At 35.6% G+C, this 15,850-nt stretch overlaps 1 protein-coding gene across 1 annotated transcript in view; it reads right to left on the bottom strand.

The window, feature by feature from the left end:
- Positions 1–15,850, bottom strand: part of DCC (DCC netrin 1 receptor) — a 798,936-nt gene that overhangs the window by 122,117 nt on the left and 660,969 nt on the right. The window contains exons 20-21 of the mRNA XM_057698213.1: positions 11,399–11,506; positions 2,607–2,801 (exon numbers count right to left, since the gene is read on the bottom strand). Of these exons, the coding sequence (XP_057554196.1) occupies positions 2,607–2,801; positions 11,399–11,506 (303 nt within the window). The remainder of the gene's footprint in view (positions 1–2,606; positions 2,802–11,398; positions 11,507–15,850) is intronic.

The following is a 15,850-nucleotide window of genomic DNA, read 5'->3' as shown; positions in this document are numbered from 1 at the left end:
CTTAGAGTAAACAGTGCCAAATGAGATATGAAGTTCATTAAATAATCTGCAGGATGATTATTAGCGTGGGCCTATAAATCCTGTGATAACTCATCACTTTGCTTCTCAATACACTTGGATGCCTTAAGTCATCTTCAACCCTCCCTGAGATCTCTAGTTGGCACACATTGTGAGCATGAAATTAATTTGGCACTTGTCTTCAGATAAAGGTGAAGCATTTGTGAAACATTATCTAGTCACATTTCATGCTCCCACAAAATGAGTAACCAGTTTCCTTTCAGTTGTTCATCTGGAGTGAAACTTGATGTAGACATGAAGTCCTAAAAACCTGGAGAGACAAAGATTGGCTCATTTATCTCCTGCCTCCCTCCCAGCTTCTACTGTGTCGTTAGGAGCTGTCATGCAAGCTTAGGCTGAATGCTTTTTTGTGCATTCTTGGCAAACTTTCAGATTAGCTGTTACCAAATCGAGCTTTTGAATAGCCCAGTCACCAGAATTCAAAAGTCTACTATTTATCAGAGTACTTTTCCTAGGAGAATTTAGAAGTAGTTATTTTAAGCCTCTTCTTTTAGTTATTCTAAAGCCTTTTCTTCAGTATGTCCAAGTAAATGGGTAAAAATGTCAATCAGATACATGTTTCTAATTTTTTGGTTGTTTGCCATCATGTTTTATTAAGTTTTCAGCCAGATGTATGGGCATAATGTGGTAACAGTTTTAAGAGTCAAGTATCCTTCTTTAAAATAACACACATCAATACCTTAAATATGCATCTTTAAATAACAGCTATGGAACGTTTGAATTATTTTCAATTGCTAAATAATAGAGGCTCTTGAAATCATTCACCCTCCAGAAAAATAACACTGTGCTCTAAAATGAAAAGCACTTATATGGAGATCATTATGAGGTAGTTACCATTCTTGGGCCTTAGTATTTTTCTGTATAAACATATAATTATCCTTAAATTGAGCAGTAATTTTTATACTGGCAAGTATGTAGAATTTTCTTCTAGTAATCACATCACAAGATTTTTTTTTTCATGTTGCTACCCTGTGTCCTTAAAAAAAAAAAACAATTAATTTTGTTTGAGATTTTCTGTCTTGCCATATCAAAATCTCTTTCAATATATAAGGACAATAGTTCCTGAAAGGAAATATTTAAAGTTGGCAATAGTATGCCAGTCACATAATACAATGTCTTTTAATTTTCATTCCCTTACATAAAATGGCTAAAATGTTTCATTATATTTTGAACACAGCCCATATACATGAAGTCAATACAAAATTCCAAAAGGCCTGTAAATGAAAAAAACTCAAGTTAAATATGTCTGCTTTGTGCTGAAGGCAGAAAATGTATTAATATATCTTTCTTTCATATGCTGGCTTTCATTTTTTAAAAAAAGGTAACTTTTAATTAATTAATTATTTTTATCTTATTTTTTTTCCAGTTTTCCAATTTTTTTCCCAATTATTTAAGAAACAGTTGACATACATCACTGTATAAGTTTAAGATATACAGCATGATGATTTGATTTACATATATTGGGAAATGATTACAACAATAGCTTTAGTTAACATCTGTCATCTCATATAGGTGCAATAAAAAAAGGAAAAATTTTTCCTCATGATAACTCTTGGGATCTACTCTCTTACCAACTTTCCTATATATCATTCAGCAGTGTTAACTATAGTTACCATGTGTTTAATACATCCCTAGTACTTATTCATCTTATAACTGAAAGTTTGTACCTTTTGATTACCTTCCTCCATTTTCTCCTCTCACCACCTCCTATCTTTGGTAACTATAAATCTGATCTGTTTTTCTATGAGTTTGGTGTTTATCATTTGTTTAGGTCCCATATATATAAGTGAGATCATATAGTATTTGTCTTTCTCACTCTGACTCATTTCACTTAGCATAACACCTTCAAGGTCCATCCATGTTGTCACAAATGGTAGGATTTCCCTGTGTTTTGTTTTTTTTTTTTAATGGCTGAATAATATTCCATTACACGCACACACACACACACACACACACACACACACACACACACACACACATATATAATTATATATACACAATGGAATATTTTATATATATATATGCCTCACAACTTCTTTATCCATTCATCCATCAATGGAATTTACGCTGTTTCCATGTCTTGGCTGTGGTACACAATACTGCTATGAACATCAGGATGCAGGTTATCTTATAGAGTTAGTGTTTTTGTCTCCTTTGGATATATTCCCAGAAGTGGACTGCTAGATCATATGGTATTTCTATTTTTAATTTTTTGAGGGACCTTCATACTGTTTTCCATAGTGGCTGTACCAATTTACATTCCCCAAAAGGTGCATGAGGGTTCCCTTTTCTCCACGACCAAGCCAGCATTTGTTGTCTCTTGCCTTTTGGATGATGCCCATTCTAACAGACTTGAGGTGATATCTCATTTTGGTTTTAATTTGCATTTTAATTTCTTTTGAATGTCCACTGTAGTCATGTTGCAAACAGAGATGGTTTAAGGCAATTCCTAACACAGACTCCAAAACTATTTTATAACAACTCCCTAGGGGAAAAAAAAAAAGGAAATTACAGGAAATGATTCAAACCTTTCAGAGTCCTGAAGAGGATGGGATCAGAGAGGGGCCCCACTCCTTTAACATTCCGTGCTTGAATTCGAAAGTAATACATAGTGTCAAGGTTGAGATCCATGATTTGATGTGTAAGCCGATCACCACTGATTGTTTCCATAATCCAGTCATCAATTGGAATGTTCTTGTCCAACGTATAAAACAAGATGTAAGCTACATGAATAAATGAAAACAACTTTGATTAGTGTACTGACTACATGCTATACTTTTGCTTCCAAACATCCATATTTTCCAAATACAATTTTCAAGGATTATTATACATCCATAATCTATGAAGTGCAGTATTCAATTTGGCAAATAATGATTTTTTTTGGTATTGCAAAGATTAGAAAAAGAATTGCTTCAATGTACAAAATCTAAAAATGGAATTAGCAGTTAGAAATAAAAATACCTGCCATATTTAAAAAATGTGAGGTTTCTGCTGTCTATAAATCCAGATTATTGTTTGTTGTAATATATAAGCATGATGAAAAATGTAAAAGATAGACAACAAGTCTGTATCATTTTCACTTGTATCCCATAATGAAGATAAGTAATGTTTATTTTGGCTAGTATTTAAATAATAAAAATACACTGAAAAATATAAAATGCCCTATATTTTTAAAGTGGTATAAAAATAAATGATCATGTTTGATTACTGTAATAATTCTGTGAGGCTGGCTGGGGTACTGTTGCTGTCTTTTTATAGACGATGAAGCTGAGCATGACCTAAGCTAAGTGATAAAAGGGCTAGGATAACATCCTCTACTACCATACTAAAAATTCAATACTATTTCCCCTAGTCCATCCCACCTAGGCAAAAATTAGCAAAAGAAGAAAGAAAAGGTATTTCTGGATAACTGTAGGGTATCTAGTCAATATCTGAAATATTAATAAATCCATCATTTGATAGTATCATTCATCCTCTGTGTTAGGAGATATGTTACTTGGATAACTGTAGTGTACTCAGTGGTCATCACCTAATATGCACCCAAACAGATCCAGGTGTCCCTGTAAAATATTCATAATCTAACATTATATTTAGCTAATATTTAAGCTAGCTTTTATTTTAAAGCATTAATTCACCACTTTGTTATATTATATATTATATCAGATGATAGTATAATATAAACTGTAAAATAACTCATTGCAGGTGTGTTTGCTACATGAGTGTGGTATTAGTCTCTTTTTCTGTCAAAATTCTGCAATGGTATCTGCATCAGATAGGCCACAAATGCCCTAGGTCTATTCTTATGCATTGAATACCTCCTTTGTAAAAAATACTTTTAAAAACAATTGTCTTCCTTTGTTTCCCCTGGTCCTTCCTTTTGAGTCCTGCTTGTCCCATCTGGACCGGGGACCTTCACACACAAATATTTCAATGGTCATGTCACAAAGTTCTTTGACTCAGATTCACCTCCCTCCCAAAATAACCATGCGTATTACCTACATCTCAGCACACAACCCTCACTCCAGGAAGACTGGTTTCCATACTATCTTTATTCCCACTTCCGTCTCATTCCTCATACCACTCCACTTTTCATTACTTTCTCCATCCAATTCCTACCCATCCATCAAGGTCTAGTTTAAGCTACATCTAATATATGATACTTTCCTCTATAGTGAGCTCTTCTTTCTTTAAGCTTCATAATCCACTTCAATAAAGTATAAGAGTATTTACATGATTCTGTATCATTTTCCCTTAATCCCATACTGATTTACAGAATCATGCCTGGGTTTAGGGGATGCATTCTAGACAATGAACTGGATGTTTCTTCCTTGTGGTTCTGCAGGATTAAGCAATGCCCAAAACTCCAACACCCAGAAGTCCATTTGTCTTAAATTCAGATCAATGCTGAAAACTTGCATCTATTTTGCTTTGGCTTTCGCCTTTCCCCAATGCTGTTAATCATAAGAATTACCTGAGGACTAGGTATAAGTTACAGAACATAGAGCCTAAGAAAGGGAATTTTGATTCAGTAGGTGTGGCAGGCACATCTTGGATAGCCCCCCAGTTATCCCTGCCTCCTGGTAGTTACACCTTTGTGTAGTCTTTTCTCTCTGGGTGTGGATGGAACCTAAGTCTTGCTTTTAATCAACAGAATATACCAAATGTAATGGACTGTCACTTCCATGATGTTACATAAATTATAACTTCTGTCTTGCTAGCAGACTCTATAGACTCTCTCCTTTGTTGACTTTGATGGAATAAGTTGTCCGATGGAGAAGACCACGTGGCAAGGAACTAAGGCTGGGCTCTGATCAACAGCCAGTAGGGAACTGAGTCCTACCAACAACTACATAAGATCAGAAGCAAGTATTTTCCCCAGGTCAGCCTCAAATGAGATATCACCAAAACTAATACCTTGATTGCCACCTTGTAAGAGACCCTAAAGCAGATGACCCAGCTAAGTTGTGCTTGGATTCCTGATTGACAGAAACAGTGAGATAGCAAATGTGTGTCATTTTAAGCTGCTGAGTTTGTGGAGATATCGTTACACAGCAGGAGCTAATACAATAGGTTAATGGTAACCCCAGTTACCTGCACCCCAAATGATTCCTGTGTTCAAGTCAAGTCAGGAATCACTGCTTTAGTTGATGATGTGAATTCTGTATATTTTGTGGTTATCTGTTGAGATGTTGATGCTGCAGATATGAACATCTAAGATGTGGAGAGCTCAGAGGGGATAAAAGACTTACCAAGGTAAAGAAGTCTGCAAAATCTATCAAGGTTACATGGCTCCTCCCTCTGGCTGATATTAAAACTGGAAGATGATAATTCGGAAGGGATTATAAAATATCATTGGATAAAGGAGCTATTTCTGACTCACAGATGTCCATTCTTTGATAACTCAGCCCCCGTGACCAACATCAATAAAAGCTCCTAATATTCTTTGAGCCAGAGAAGTCTCCATTCTTGTACCCAAAAAACCACATCTATTGAAAAGAAGACCTTGGCAATAATAATATTTTTATAGCTTTTATTATGTGCATGTCTTATCTCTTCAAAAGAATAAAAACTTTCCTCTAGTTCAGGAGCTATAACTTATATTACTTTTTTTTTTAATATGACTTCTTATTCTTCAAAAAAACTAATAAAATAGTCTTCACACAATAGGTATTGACACTCTCTTATTGAATAAAATCCCCTAGCCTGTAAGTATATAAGTTTTAAATTCATGACATTTAATGAAATTGTTAAAGCTTTCATGGGCTGTTGTAAGTACATGATGAACTTGAAAGTTAGGATAATTGTGCTCCCATCCCAAGTCAGCTACACTTATTCCTGATTTTCTCCATTTACCAAATGAGAATGTAATATTTGCCTTCACTGTAATTTTTTCTATGTGAAGAGTATTCACTGAAGCATTTAAAAATGACAGTCCTGGCATCAGGTAAGTAAAGTTGAAAGTGCAAGTGTTAGGTCCTGACTCCGAATTGTATTTGAGCAATTTCCTAAAATTTATTAAAAAAAACCCCTGTCATTGGTTGTAAATTTGAAAACTGAGATGCAGAATAGAAACAGAGTACATCACTCAAAACTCTTAAAATCTAGCCTTAGAGAAACCATACAACTTCATTTGGATGTGTGAGTTTGGCATGTTTTGAGGCTATTAAATCCATTATTGAAGTCTCACCTTATAGATTTTCATCTAACCACACAGGTTGGGACAAATTTATATAGGTTTCTCACTACCTTTCTGTATCTATATGTTCATTCCGCTGTATCCAATTCTCTGTCATTCTCCATCCTTTCATCTTACATTTTTTCCACTTCATTTTTATCTTTTACCCACCACACTGGCCAAATAATAAAGTATCAATATGATATTCTGTCATATGTTGTAAGACCTTTTGGGATTATTAGTTTACCTGGGCATTCCCGCTTTGAAATACCATTTGTCTAAATACATATAAAACGCAGCATCATACATATTTCATTTTGACTCTACTTATACGAATAGGTAGCTGTAATTCCAGAAGAAAAGTGTTAGAAAGTATTCACCTGTACCTCTCTTCTCTCTTCTGTCCTTTTCCATACTTCCTCTCACTCATTACTGATTCCCTTCCATGGATCACGTAGGTGGATAAGTACTGGGAAGACCAAGATACGTGATGTGGCCCTTCCCAGCAAGGAACTCAGCCCAATGAGGGCTTCTCATCTTTAAAGAACTGATTCTGATAATTGTATATATTGTATATATTTTCATGTATATACATGAAAAAGGAGGACATATTTTCTCCTTTTTTATGGTAAAAAATTATAGGCTATGGATTCAGGGAGGCCTGACCTCAAAACATAGTGCTATCATTTACTATCTTTGCAACCTTGAGCAACTTGCTTAATCCAAGTATGTCTTAATTTTCTTATCTGAAAATGTGAGATAATGCATTTTAAAAACTTAAGGTATGTGGGTATTTCTATTACAGTATCTTTTACATAGTAACTACCTAGTAAATGCTAAAGCTTTTATTTATTTATATTAATAAAGCTTAAGAAATATCTCATTTGGAAGCTGGAACTTCAGTTTGAAGTCCAATATACTTAATACCAATTCTGTGATTATTCTGCTCAACAAATGTTTACTAATTACCTACTCGGTGTCAAAGATATTGTTACCGGGGAGAAAGCATTGAACACAATCTGAACCTTGTTCTCCTGGAGCTTTCAGCCTTGCACTATAAGCATTTAGATTTTCTCTCATGATAATATGGAAAGGGGATGGACAGGAAGAAGTCAAGATGAGTATGTTTCCAACTTTTGCAGCTGGATGAAGTGTGGAAGCTTCTGAAAAGATAAGAGTAAGACTATTTAGACACATATGACTCCAGTGTGCATGCCCAGCTGGGTTCACAATCGCAATGAGCTAACCACCTCTTCCAGAATATACTAGTGCATTGTTTGGCCACTTGCAGTGGGTGATAGAGCAAAAATTGGAAGAATGGGCGAGAGGGAGACTGGTGAATAGAACGAGGCAACAATAAGACAGACAAGTGGAAATGTACAATATGAGGTAGGATGTGTGTATTTAGAACTCCTTGGATGGTGACATAGATTCCAGAGACATAAGATCATGTTCACTGAAGTCCTGGAGATAGTGTAGATATTTTTTCAGAGAAAGTAACGAAGGGAATGAAAAGATCTACATTCTGCGTAATAACATTTACGGAACAGGTGGAAGAAAAGTCTGCTTATGAGACTGAGAAGTTATAGCCTGGAAGTGGGGAGAAAAGTGGTTAGGCGATTTTATAAAAGTCAAGAGAGAGGAGAATTTTGAGGAAGAGGAATTAGACCAGCGTATCAAATGACAGAGAAAAAGAGGGTACAACCTTAGCCATTAGATGGTATTGATAAGGAAACAATCTCTGAAGCTCTAACTCTTTTATCTACATGAGCCCTTGACCTTACATAAGGGTGGATGCTGCATTTATTTGGATTAATGTCTCACAAATCTAATTGTACATTAAAATCACTTGGGGAGCTTTTAAAAATACCAAACTCAACCCCTCCTCAGATAAATTAAACCATAAATCAGTTGAGCACCACTGATTCGGACCAGTAGAATACCGATAAGAAGAGAAAAACAGTGTGTGATAGTTAAGTGTAGGAGCCTGAGTTTTACATCCCAGCTCTGCTACTTCTCAGTTATTTGATTTTGGGAAAGTTATTTACCCTGGAAGACCCCAACTCTTTATTTCAAAATGGAATAATAGGATTATACAATCACTTATAATACAAAAGTGCTTAGCAGAATGCCAAGCATGTAATAAATGCTTAATTCATTTTGAATCATTTTCTTCTGAAAATGTCAGTCTAAATTCCTAAGATGCCAGTTTATAATCAAATAATTTAGGCAACGGAATTACCTGGATCTCCTCTTTCATCCTCTTTTTTGTTTAATCTTTTTGAAATACACACACATACACACACACATTTATATAAATACATATATACATTTATAAATATACATATATTTATAAATTGATGATCTAGGTTCTGTGCAGAGTACATTAGTGAACGCTTGTCTTAGAATGAATTTCAACTGGGAATAAAAATCACTAAATTATTTCAGTGCTCACTGGGTATCAGGGACTTTTCTCAGTCCTTTATTATAATAATTCTATAAAAGAACTTCTAAAGTAAGACTCAGGGAGGTTAAATAACTTGCGCAGGCATCTCCATCAGAAGCTTGTGTCCTTAACTACCCTGTTCTCCCACTGCGCACATACAGGGATTTAGGAAAACAAAGAAATAAAAAAGTAAGATGAGAGTACATCCCTCTACATAGGCATACATGTGCCCTGACACACGGAAAAGAACTCACATCTTCCTTTGTACTTTCACAAGAAACTGAGTGTAGAAAATCTAGGCCCTCAGCCTAACGGTCTGGTATTTTAAATATTTTATCATCCAATTTTTTGAAATGATTTTGTTAGGGGAACCACTGACTCAAACTGCCCATCCTGGCCAGGTAACCATCTGCATGAGTTGTTTTATGACAGGAGGTCCTGGCAAGGAACACAGAACTAACAAGCCACCACCAAGTGGAAGAATACGGGAAAGGTCAAGAGGAGAGAGGAGACGCCTGTCCTACGTCCTACCAGCCTCCCAGCATCCTCTGTGCTGGAATCCATTTTGGCTGAGCGATGTGCGTGCCACCAGGTAGAGCCCTAAGTCAGAATGATTGGCCAGAGACAACCCGGAAACTGATCCCATCACCATAAAACCTGAGACTGTGAGCCACGTGGCAGAGCAGTTCTCCTGGGGTCCCTTACCCTCCTGTTCTCCACCCGGGTGCCCCTTCCCAATAAAGTTTCTTGCTTTGTCAGCATGTGTGTCTCCTCGGACAATTCGTTTCCAAGTGTTAGACAGGAGCCCACTCTCGGGTCCTGGAAGGGGTCCCCCTTCCTGCAACAATCTGAATGAAAGAATCAAAATATGCATGGAACAGAAGTTATTTTAAGTGCTGTTCAAAGTTGTTTTAAGGGTTTTTAGTGTTTGCTCCTTGTTGAATTGAATCAAGATATATTAACTTGATAACCACAACTTGGCTTTAATAAATGAAGCAGTCTTTAAAGATGAATTAAGTATTTCATCCCATACCTTTCACTATGCCATTGTGAAAGAATGGATTTTTAGTTTTGAGAACTACTGAACATACAACTCTAAATAAAATATGTGGACACGATTTCTTACACATGCACTGTTACATTTACATACAGAATTTTATTACTTGGGTTAATTTGTATTTCTTAATATGGGGAGGACTTCTATTTTTTTCCAATTGAAAAGCAAAATTAAGCTTTTTCTTCAGAGTTGAAAATATATTCTATTGTTCACATAGACCATTTGATGAGATTTATTTAAATAAGTGTGGAGAATTGGATAGTATATGACTTATTTTATCCTTTACCCCCAAACATATTTTTTCTAACAGAACTTGCTTTTATTTAGACAATTTCTATTCTGTTTTTTCCTTCTTAAATTTATTATCTGTTGATTTACCATATGCTTATAAATAACTTTATAACATAAGTCATCATGTAAACAAATCAAAATCTACAGAAGTACTGAAATAGAACCAATGAAAATAGATCCTAACACTAAGGGGAAGAAAAAATTAGAATGAGCCAGCCTCAGTTTTAAAAAGCCTGGCAGAGTGACAACTGAGTATGTAAGATCTGGGGGAGATTTTATGTCCCTTTTCTTTTTCCATATTTGTCAGCTCAAATAGAAATTCTGTTTGCTATTGCAATTAAGAGCAATTTCCTAGAGAAAACAAATCTTCAACTTAAATTTAAACCACATTTGGAATTTTCACATCATCTTTTCATTTTGTAAAATTCAAAAAGTAAGTCATATAAAGTAAGTGTGCCATCAACTGTAATTTCCACGCTCATCTCTGTATCACAGAAGGACTGAACTACTTTGTTAATTTATAATAGTGCTATCCACCTCTGGTATGCAAAAAAGAAGAAACAGGAGTGACTCTCGCATGCACCTAACCCAATGGTTCAAGTTAATTAGACTATAATGTGCACATTTTTAGTTATACAATATTTTTCACAATAATTATATGCTACGGAGACATCTATTAAAAGTCTAAAGTGATCATTTAAATGCAAAATCTCTGATAGAACTCCATTATATTTTTCATACTAAATTAACATTACAGGCTTCTAATGGATGCTTTAATTAGGCATCGATGTTATCAGCAATATTTGGCAAAATAAAATCTGTCACTGTGAAATATTCATTAAGTTCAATTTCTGTCAGTCAATATCAAGTGTTTTCCGAACCTTATGATTTAAGAAAGAAGCTAAAAGCTAAGTGAGAAACTAAAAACCCTCAGACAAACCTCCTTCCTATGTTCCCTATAAAAATACATGGTCATTAAGTGTCTTTTATATTTTATAATTGCCAAACCATTGCCAACAACTGGCTTCTTTTTAGTCATTTAGGCTCAGAGGTATTCCATTAGGAAGTTGTTCTAATCCGCCACAGAATGAAAAACCAAAGGTCTATACTAATTGGAATACACAGCTTTCATGAAACAACACAAATGAAATGTGTCTGTGTGTGTATCTGGAGCCTCCATTAGAAGAATTCCAAGGTCAGTCTGGGGCAAGAAGAGACAATCAGAAAGGGTCAGGAGTCAACGGAGATGCTGGGACAGAAAACTAATACATGAAAGGGCCACGCAGTGCGCAGGAGGTAAGCAATCTCAGGCCAAGCAGAGCAATGCAGGAAATAAAGTGGAGGTGCCTACCGGTAATTTTCCCATTGGCTTCCAAGGGAGGCTGCCAGCTCACAATGACAGTGCGAGGCTTCCCTTCCCGAGTAATGACTGTCAGATCCTTGGGAGCAGAGGTCGGGGCTGTGAGATGAAACAGAAACATGGCCTTGTCATTGGATGTGAAAGAGAGCAGACATTTATGGGACTTCTAATCATGATGTTGACACTCAGAATCTATCATGTAATATATCATGCTTATTTTACCGTGTAAGATTTATTTTAAGTATTTGAATTAAACAAGGAAACAAAGATACAGAAAGGAATGTTTTTCCAATGGAAGTGAACTGACTTTCAAAGCTGTGAATACAGAGAGGAGAACAGAATATGTCTGAATGTACAGGAGAAAAATACACCTGGTATTTTCAAGTGAGCGATACACTAAATATGTAAGAACCATTGTGAGAACAAAAAAATGGACGTGTACTTAGTGAGATTAATGGCTACATGTCTCCAAGGGACAAAATTCTGTTACAACTGTAGGATTTATAAATAAAAATTCACCTAATTCTGTTTCTCCTTAAAAGCCAAAAAAAAAAAAAAAAACCAAAAAGAATTTAAATGCAGGTCACAACACCTTGCTTAGGTAACATACTAGGTATCTCCCAACAAGAAGACAACAAAATATTTGAAAATAGGGTCTATGAGGGTCTTAGTATCAACCTGGTAGGAAGTAAAGATGGCAAGAAACGCTGTCTTGTTTAGGGCTACTTTCCCCACATGTTTGAGGGAAGCAGAATCTGTCACCCCAAAATATGCCTCTTTGGCGTAAGAATTATCTTAAGCTGATTCTTTTTAAGAAACAGCAGACGGAGGAAAAGTTCTGAAAACCGAGTAGAAGTTACCCTTTCATGAGAGAGATTTACATTTATAAGGGTGTCTCGTCTTTGTGCCAGGAAGAGGATGATGACAAGAAGGCAGAGACTTAAATGTACATAACAACCATGCCCTTGTTTATTTGCCTGAAGACTTCCCATTACTGGCTCCCCACCTTCCAACATCTTTTATCTTTAGCTGGAGGTGGTATTGAAAATGGTGGCTTGGACCATTTTAGGGGATTACTGTTTTCCTGGGTATCTCCCAAGTATAAAAGAGGTATACTTATTATCAAACTTCTATTTGTTTTTCTCTTGTTAATCTGTCTCTTATTAGAGGGGGTCTCAGCCAAGAACCTGGAAGGATAAAAGGATTATTCTTCCCCTATATTGTGCTCAACAAAAACTTAAATATACTTCAAAGGTGGCAGCAAACTGGTCAAGCTGGTCCAGCATCTTTCAGATATTCTTTGACCTGCTTTCTTACTCTCTGTGCTTTGAAATGTAATTAGTTTTCCTTCTAGGTAGCTCACAACGCCCAAGTCTACTATCCATAGTCTTTTTCAGTTACCCTATATTTGACATAGGCAATTTCAGAATGTATCTAAGTTCTGAGCTTGGGTTCTGGAGGAATTTTCTGATCTCTGCACAGGAGTGCTTGTGTATATTACAAATAGGTACAACTTGGTCCTAATTCTGAATTCCTTTTCACTCTTATAATTCTCTTTGGCTCTTCTGTTGATTGTACAGTACAGAATCTGAGCATTACAAACACTCTATTTGTAGCTTCACTTCCTAAGAGAATTTCAAATAGAGGGACATCAAACATGCCCACCTATCATACCATTTTATTTCCAATGCCCTGATTCTCCAAGCCACTAGGTTTCTAGGTTAACCAAAGCTGTGCCTAATTATAATAGCCTTATATATAAAAATAATACTTTTAAATTAAGTATTCAAATTAAAAAAGAGGGAGGAGGAGAAGGAAGAAGGAAAAGGAAGAGGAAGAGAAGGAGGAGGAGATGAAAAAGTCTAGTGTAGCAGATCCCTGAGTAAAGAGACTGTATATTAACCATAGTTTAATATATATTTTAATGAAAAAAGAGAAAGGACATTATTGCATAAAAGGATTTGTAATAACAAAGTACCGGAGAGGCAATGCTACCTTAAAGAAGGGTTAGTCTTATAAAGAGCTCATTCAAGATATTTCCTAAGCCACAGATAGGAAGATACTATACAGCCACAAATTAGAGTATTATACCAAACATAAAAAGAAATTTTCCAATTTTGTAAGTAATTAAAAGATCTGTCTTTCTAACTAGTCAGAATAGTGTTTCTTTCTTAACTGTGTTAAAAGTAAAATTGATGTTTATTTACAAAACAAACGATGATTAGATTGCTTCACTGAATCTATGTTGATATTCAAAAAATATGAAATGACTCCGACTTTAACTAGCAAAATAATACATTGAAGAGCTGGTTATTTTTCCAAAAAGAAAAAAGAAAAAGAAAAAACACCCTAACAACTAATCTATTTCAGGTGCTGAGCAAAGTTTTCTTTCTCCTCAAACCATGTGACTGTTGGTGAACAGAGATTCTGGTACTGGATGTTTGGGATTATTCTCTCATATTCTTTTAGTTTTTTTATTTAAAAATTTTTTTGATATTATAGTGGCCCTAACAAGTTCAATGATCCCCTAGGTCAAGCAGAAGGACAAGTTCTTTGGTCTGCTCTTCTCCAATCTCATGGGTTCCCCTGAAATAATTTTTATGAATTCTTACCTATCCTCTTTGAATGAAATCTAAATAAATAACAATAAATAATAAATACCAGGCACTGTAGGATTTATACTTTATTTTCTTGTACAATCTTACGTCCCCATTTGTGTTCATGAGTACATGCTCCAATCACTCTAAACCATTCATAAGTGTCTCTTTAAGACATCCTTTTGATACTTGCATGTGTATTTTTGTGCATGCTGTTTCCTTCCTTTGGAAGACCCTGGAATGGGTACCTGATGATCCACCCAGGCCACAGCTCCAGCATTACTTCATTTGTGACACTTTTCCTAATTTCTCCAGACAGAATTTATACTTGGATTTTATTCCTCTGATTCCAACTTGCCCACAATTCTACAACTGTATTTTTCATGTTACTTCAAGGTGGTATTTTTTCAATATTTTTCTTATACATTAGATCATAATTCTCTCAAAGATATAGGCTGTATTCTCTTTACCTTTTATACCAAGTCCCTATCTCAGGACCTGACAATTAAAATGAAGCTTATTGGAATCCCGTAATTAATATCTCAGATAACCGGACAAGCACTGCCTGCTGGTTCATCTGTTTCTCAGTTGACTTTTCCCATTCTTAAATCTCTTTGGTAAGTGTATGAGTGGAAGGTAATATTCAATATTTAGAAGATTTCCAGCCGTGGAAATCATATTGGGCATTTGTGGTTGGACTGCTCCACATCCCATCCTCTCCTCCTTCATTTAGAGAAACACTTGGCTTTTTCCTTTGAGAACAAGCTCTCCTCTGTGTCACGTGAGCTAGGTAGCAACATCAAATAGGAATTTCATGGCCTTCACCTCACTCTCTTTAGCTGTGTGATTCTCTCTTCTGGGAAACTGAATGTTGATACAAGAAAGGAAAACACATGGAGTCAAACCACTGTGACTGTAACACCTTGAAGGGAGAGACCTATAGTTCCTCATCTCTAAAGCCTGGGAATTCTGCTTCCTGTCCCTCTCCAAGACTTCATTAGTTCAGCTGCCCTTCCAATTATTTTTATTTTACTTAAATTAACTAGAGTAAAATTAGGGATTCATCACCTGGACAGAAAGAAATGTTTCATTTCAAGAATTTGTTGGCTGCCATTATTTTTATTATGAGCAATTTCAGCACAAGTGCATGACAACACAGCCCCATAGAGTCTTTGCATTATTACAGAATTAGAAACAAGCTCTAGTTATTTCACTTCGTTTCCTTCTCACAGTTATAAAACCTGCAGACACTTGTGAATTACTTCTTGCTTCTCATCATCACCCAAGGATCTTATCCACATGCTATTTACACCTTTGTCCAGATCATTATCTGTTTTGACAATCATCCTTCCTACTAGCCATTTCTAAAAGTTAGTATCTTTTTGTCCGCAATGGGTCTCACCACTGATGTCCCTACAAGGCTGGGCAGTTGAGGAGAAATCAATAGGGTGCATTTATCAAGTCAGATGTTGGTGTGCCTTTATGTTTACGACAGGGAAAAATGAATGAGGAAATCACTTCTCTTTCACTCAGGGAAGACCAAATGCCTTACTCGTTTTCATTTAACTCCTTTCAATTCCTTTTAAGTAAAAAGAAAGAGCAGAGCCTTTATTCTCCCCATAGTTCATAACTCATTCAGCTTGTCTTATTCTTCCTAAGAAGCTAGGAATATTGACATCCAGGGCAGAATTCTAAGAGAATGACTTAATATATATAAACATGTAAAATAGAACAGGATATTGAAATTAAACAACTAGAAAAAACTTCTTATAGAAAGAATTATCCACAAAATTGTAAAAATATTCACAATGAACTCAGACTTAAGGTAGTAGCTTGAAATAAAAAT

Source organism: Hippopotamus amphibius, chromosome 11 (assembly GCF_030028045.1).
Source record: "Hippopotamus amphibius kiboko isolate mHipAmp2 chromosome 11, mHipAmp2.hap2, whole genome shotgun sequence".
Lineage (NCBI taxonomy): Eukaryota > Metazoa > Chordata > Mammalia > Artiodactyla > Hippopotamidae > Hippopotamus > Hippopotamus amphibius.
This window is presented reverse-complemented; position numbering and strand designations above follow the sequence as displayed.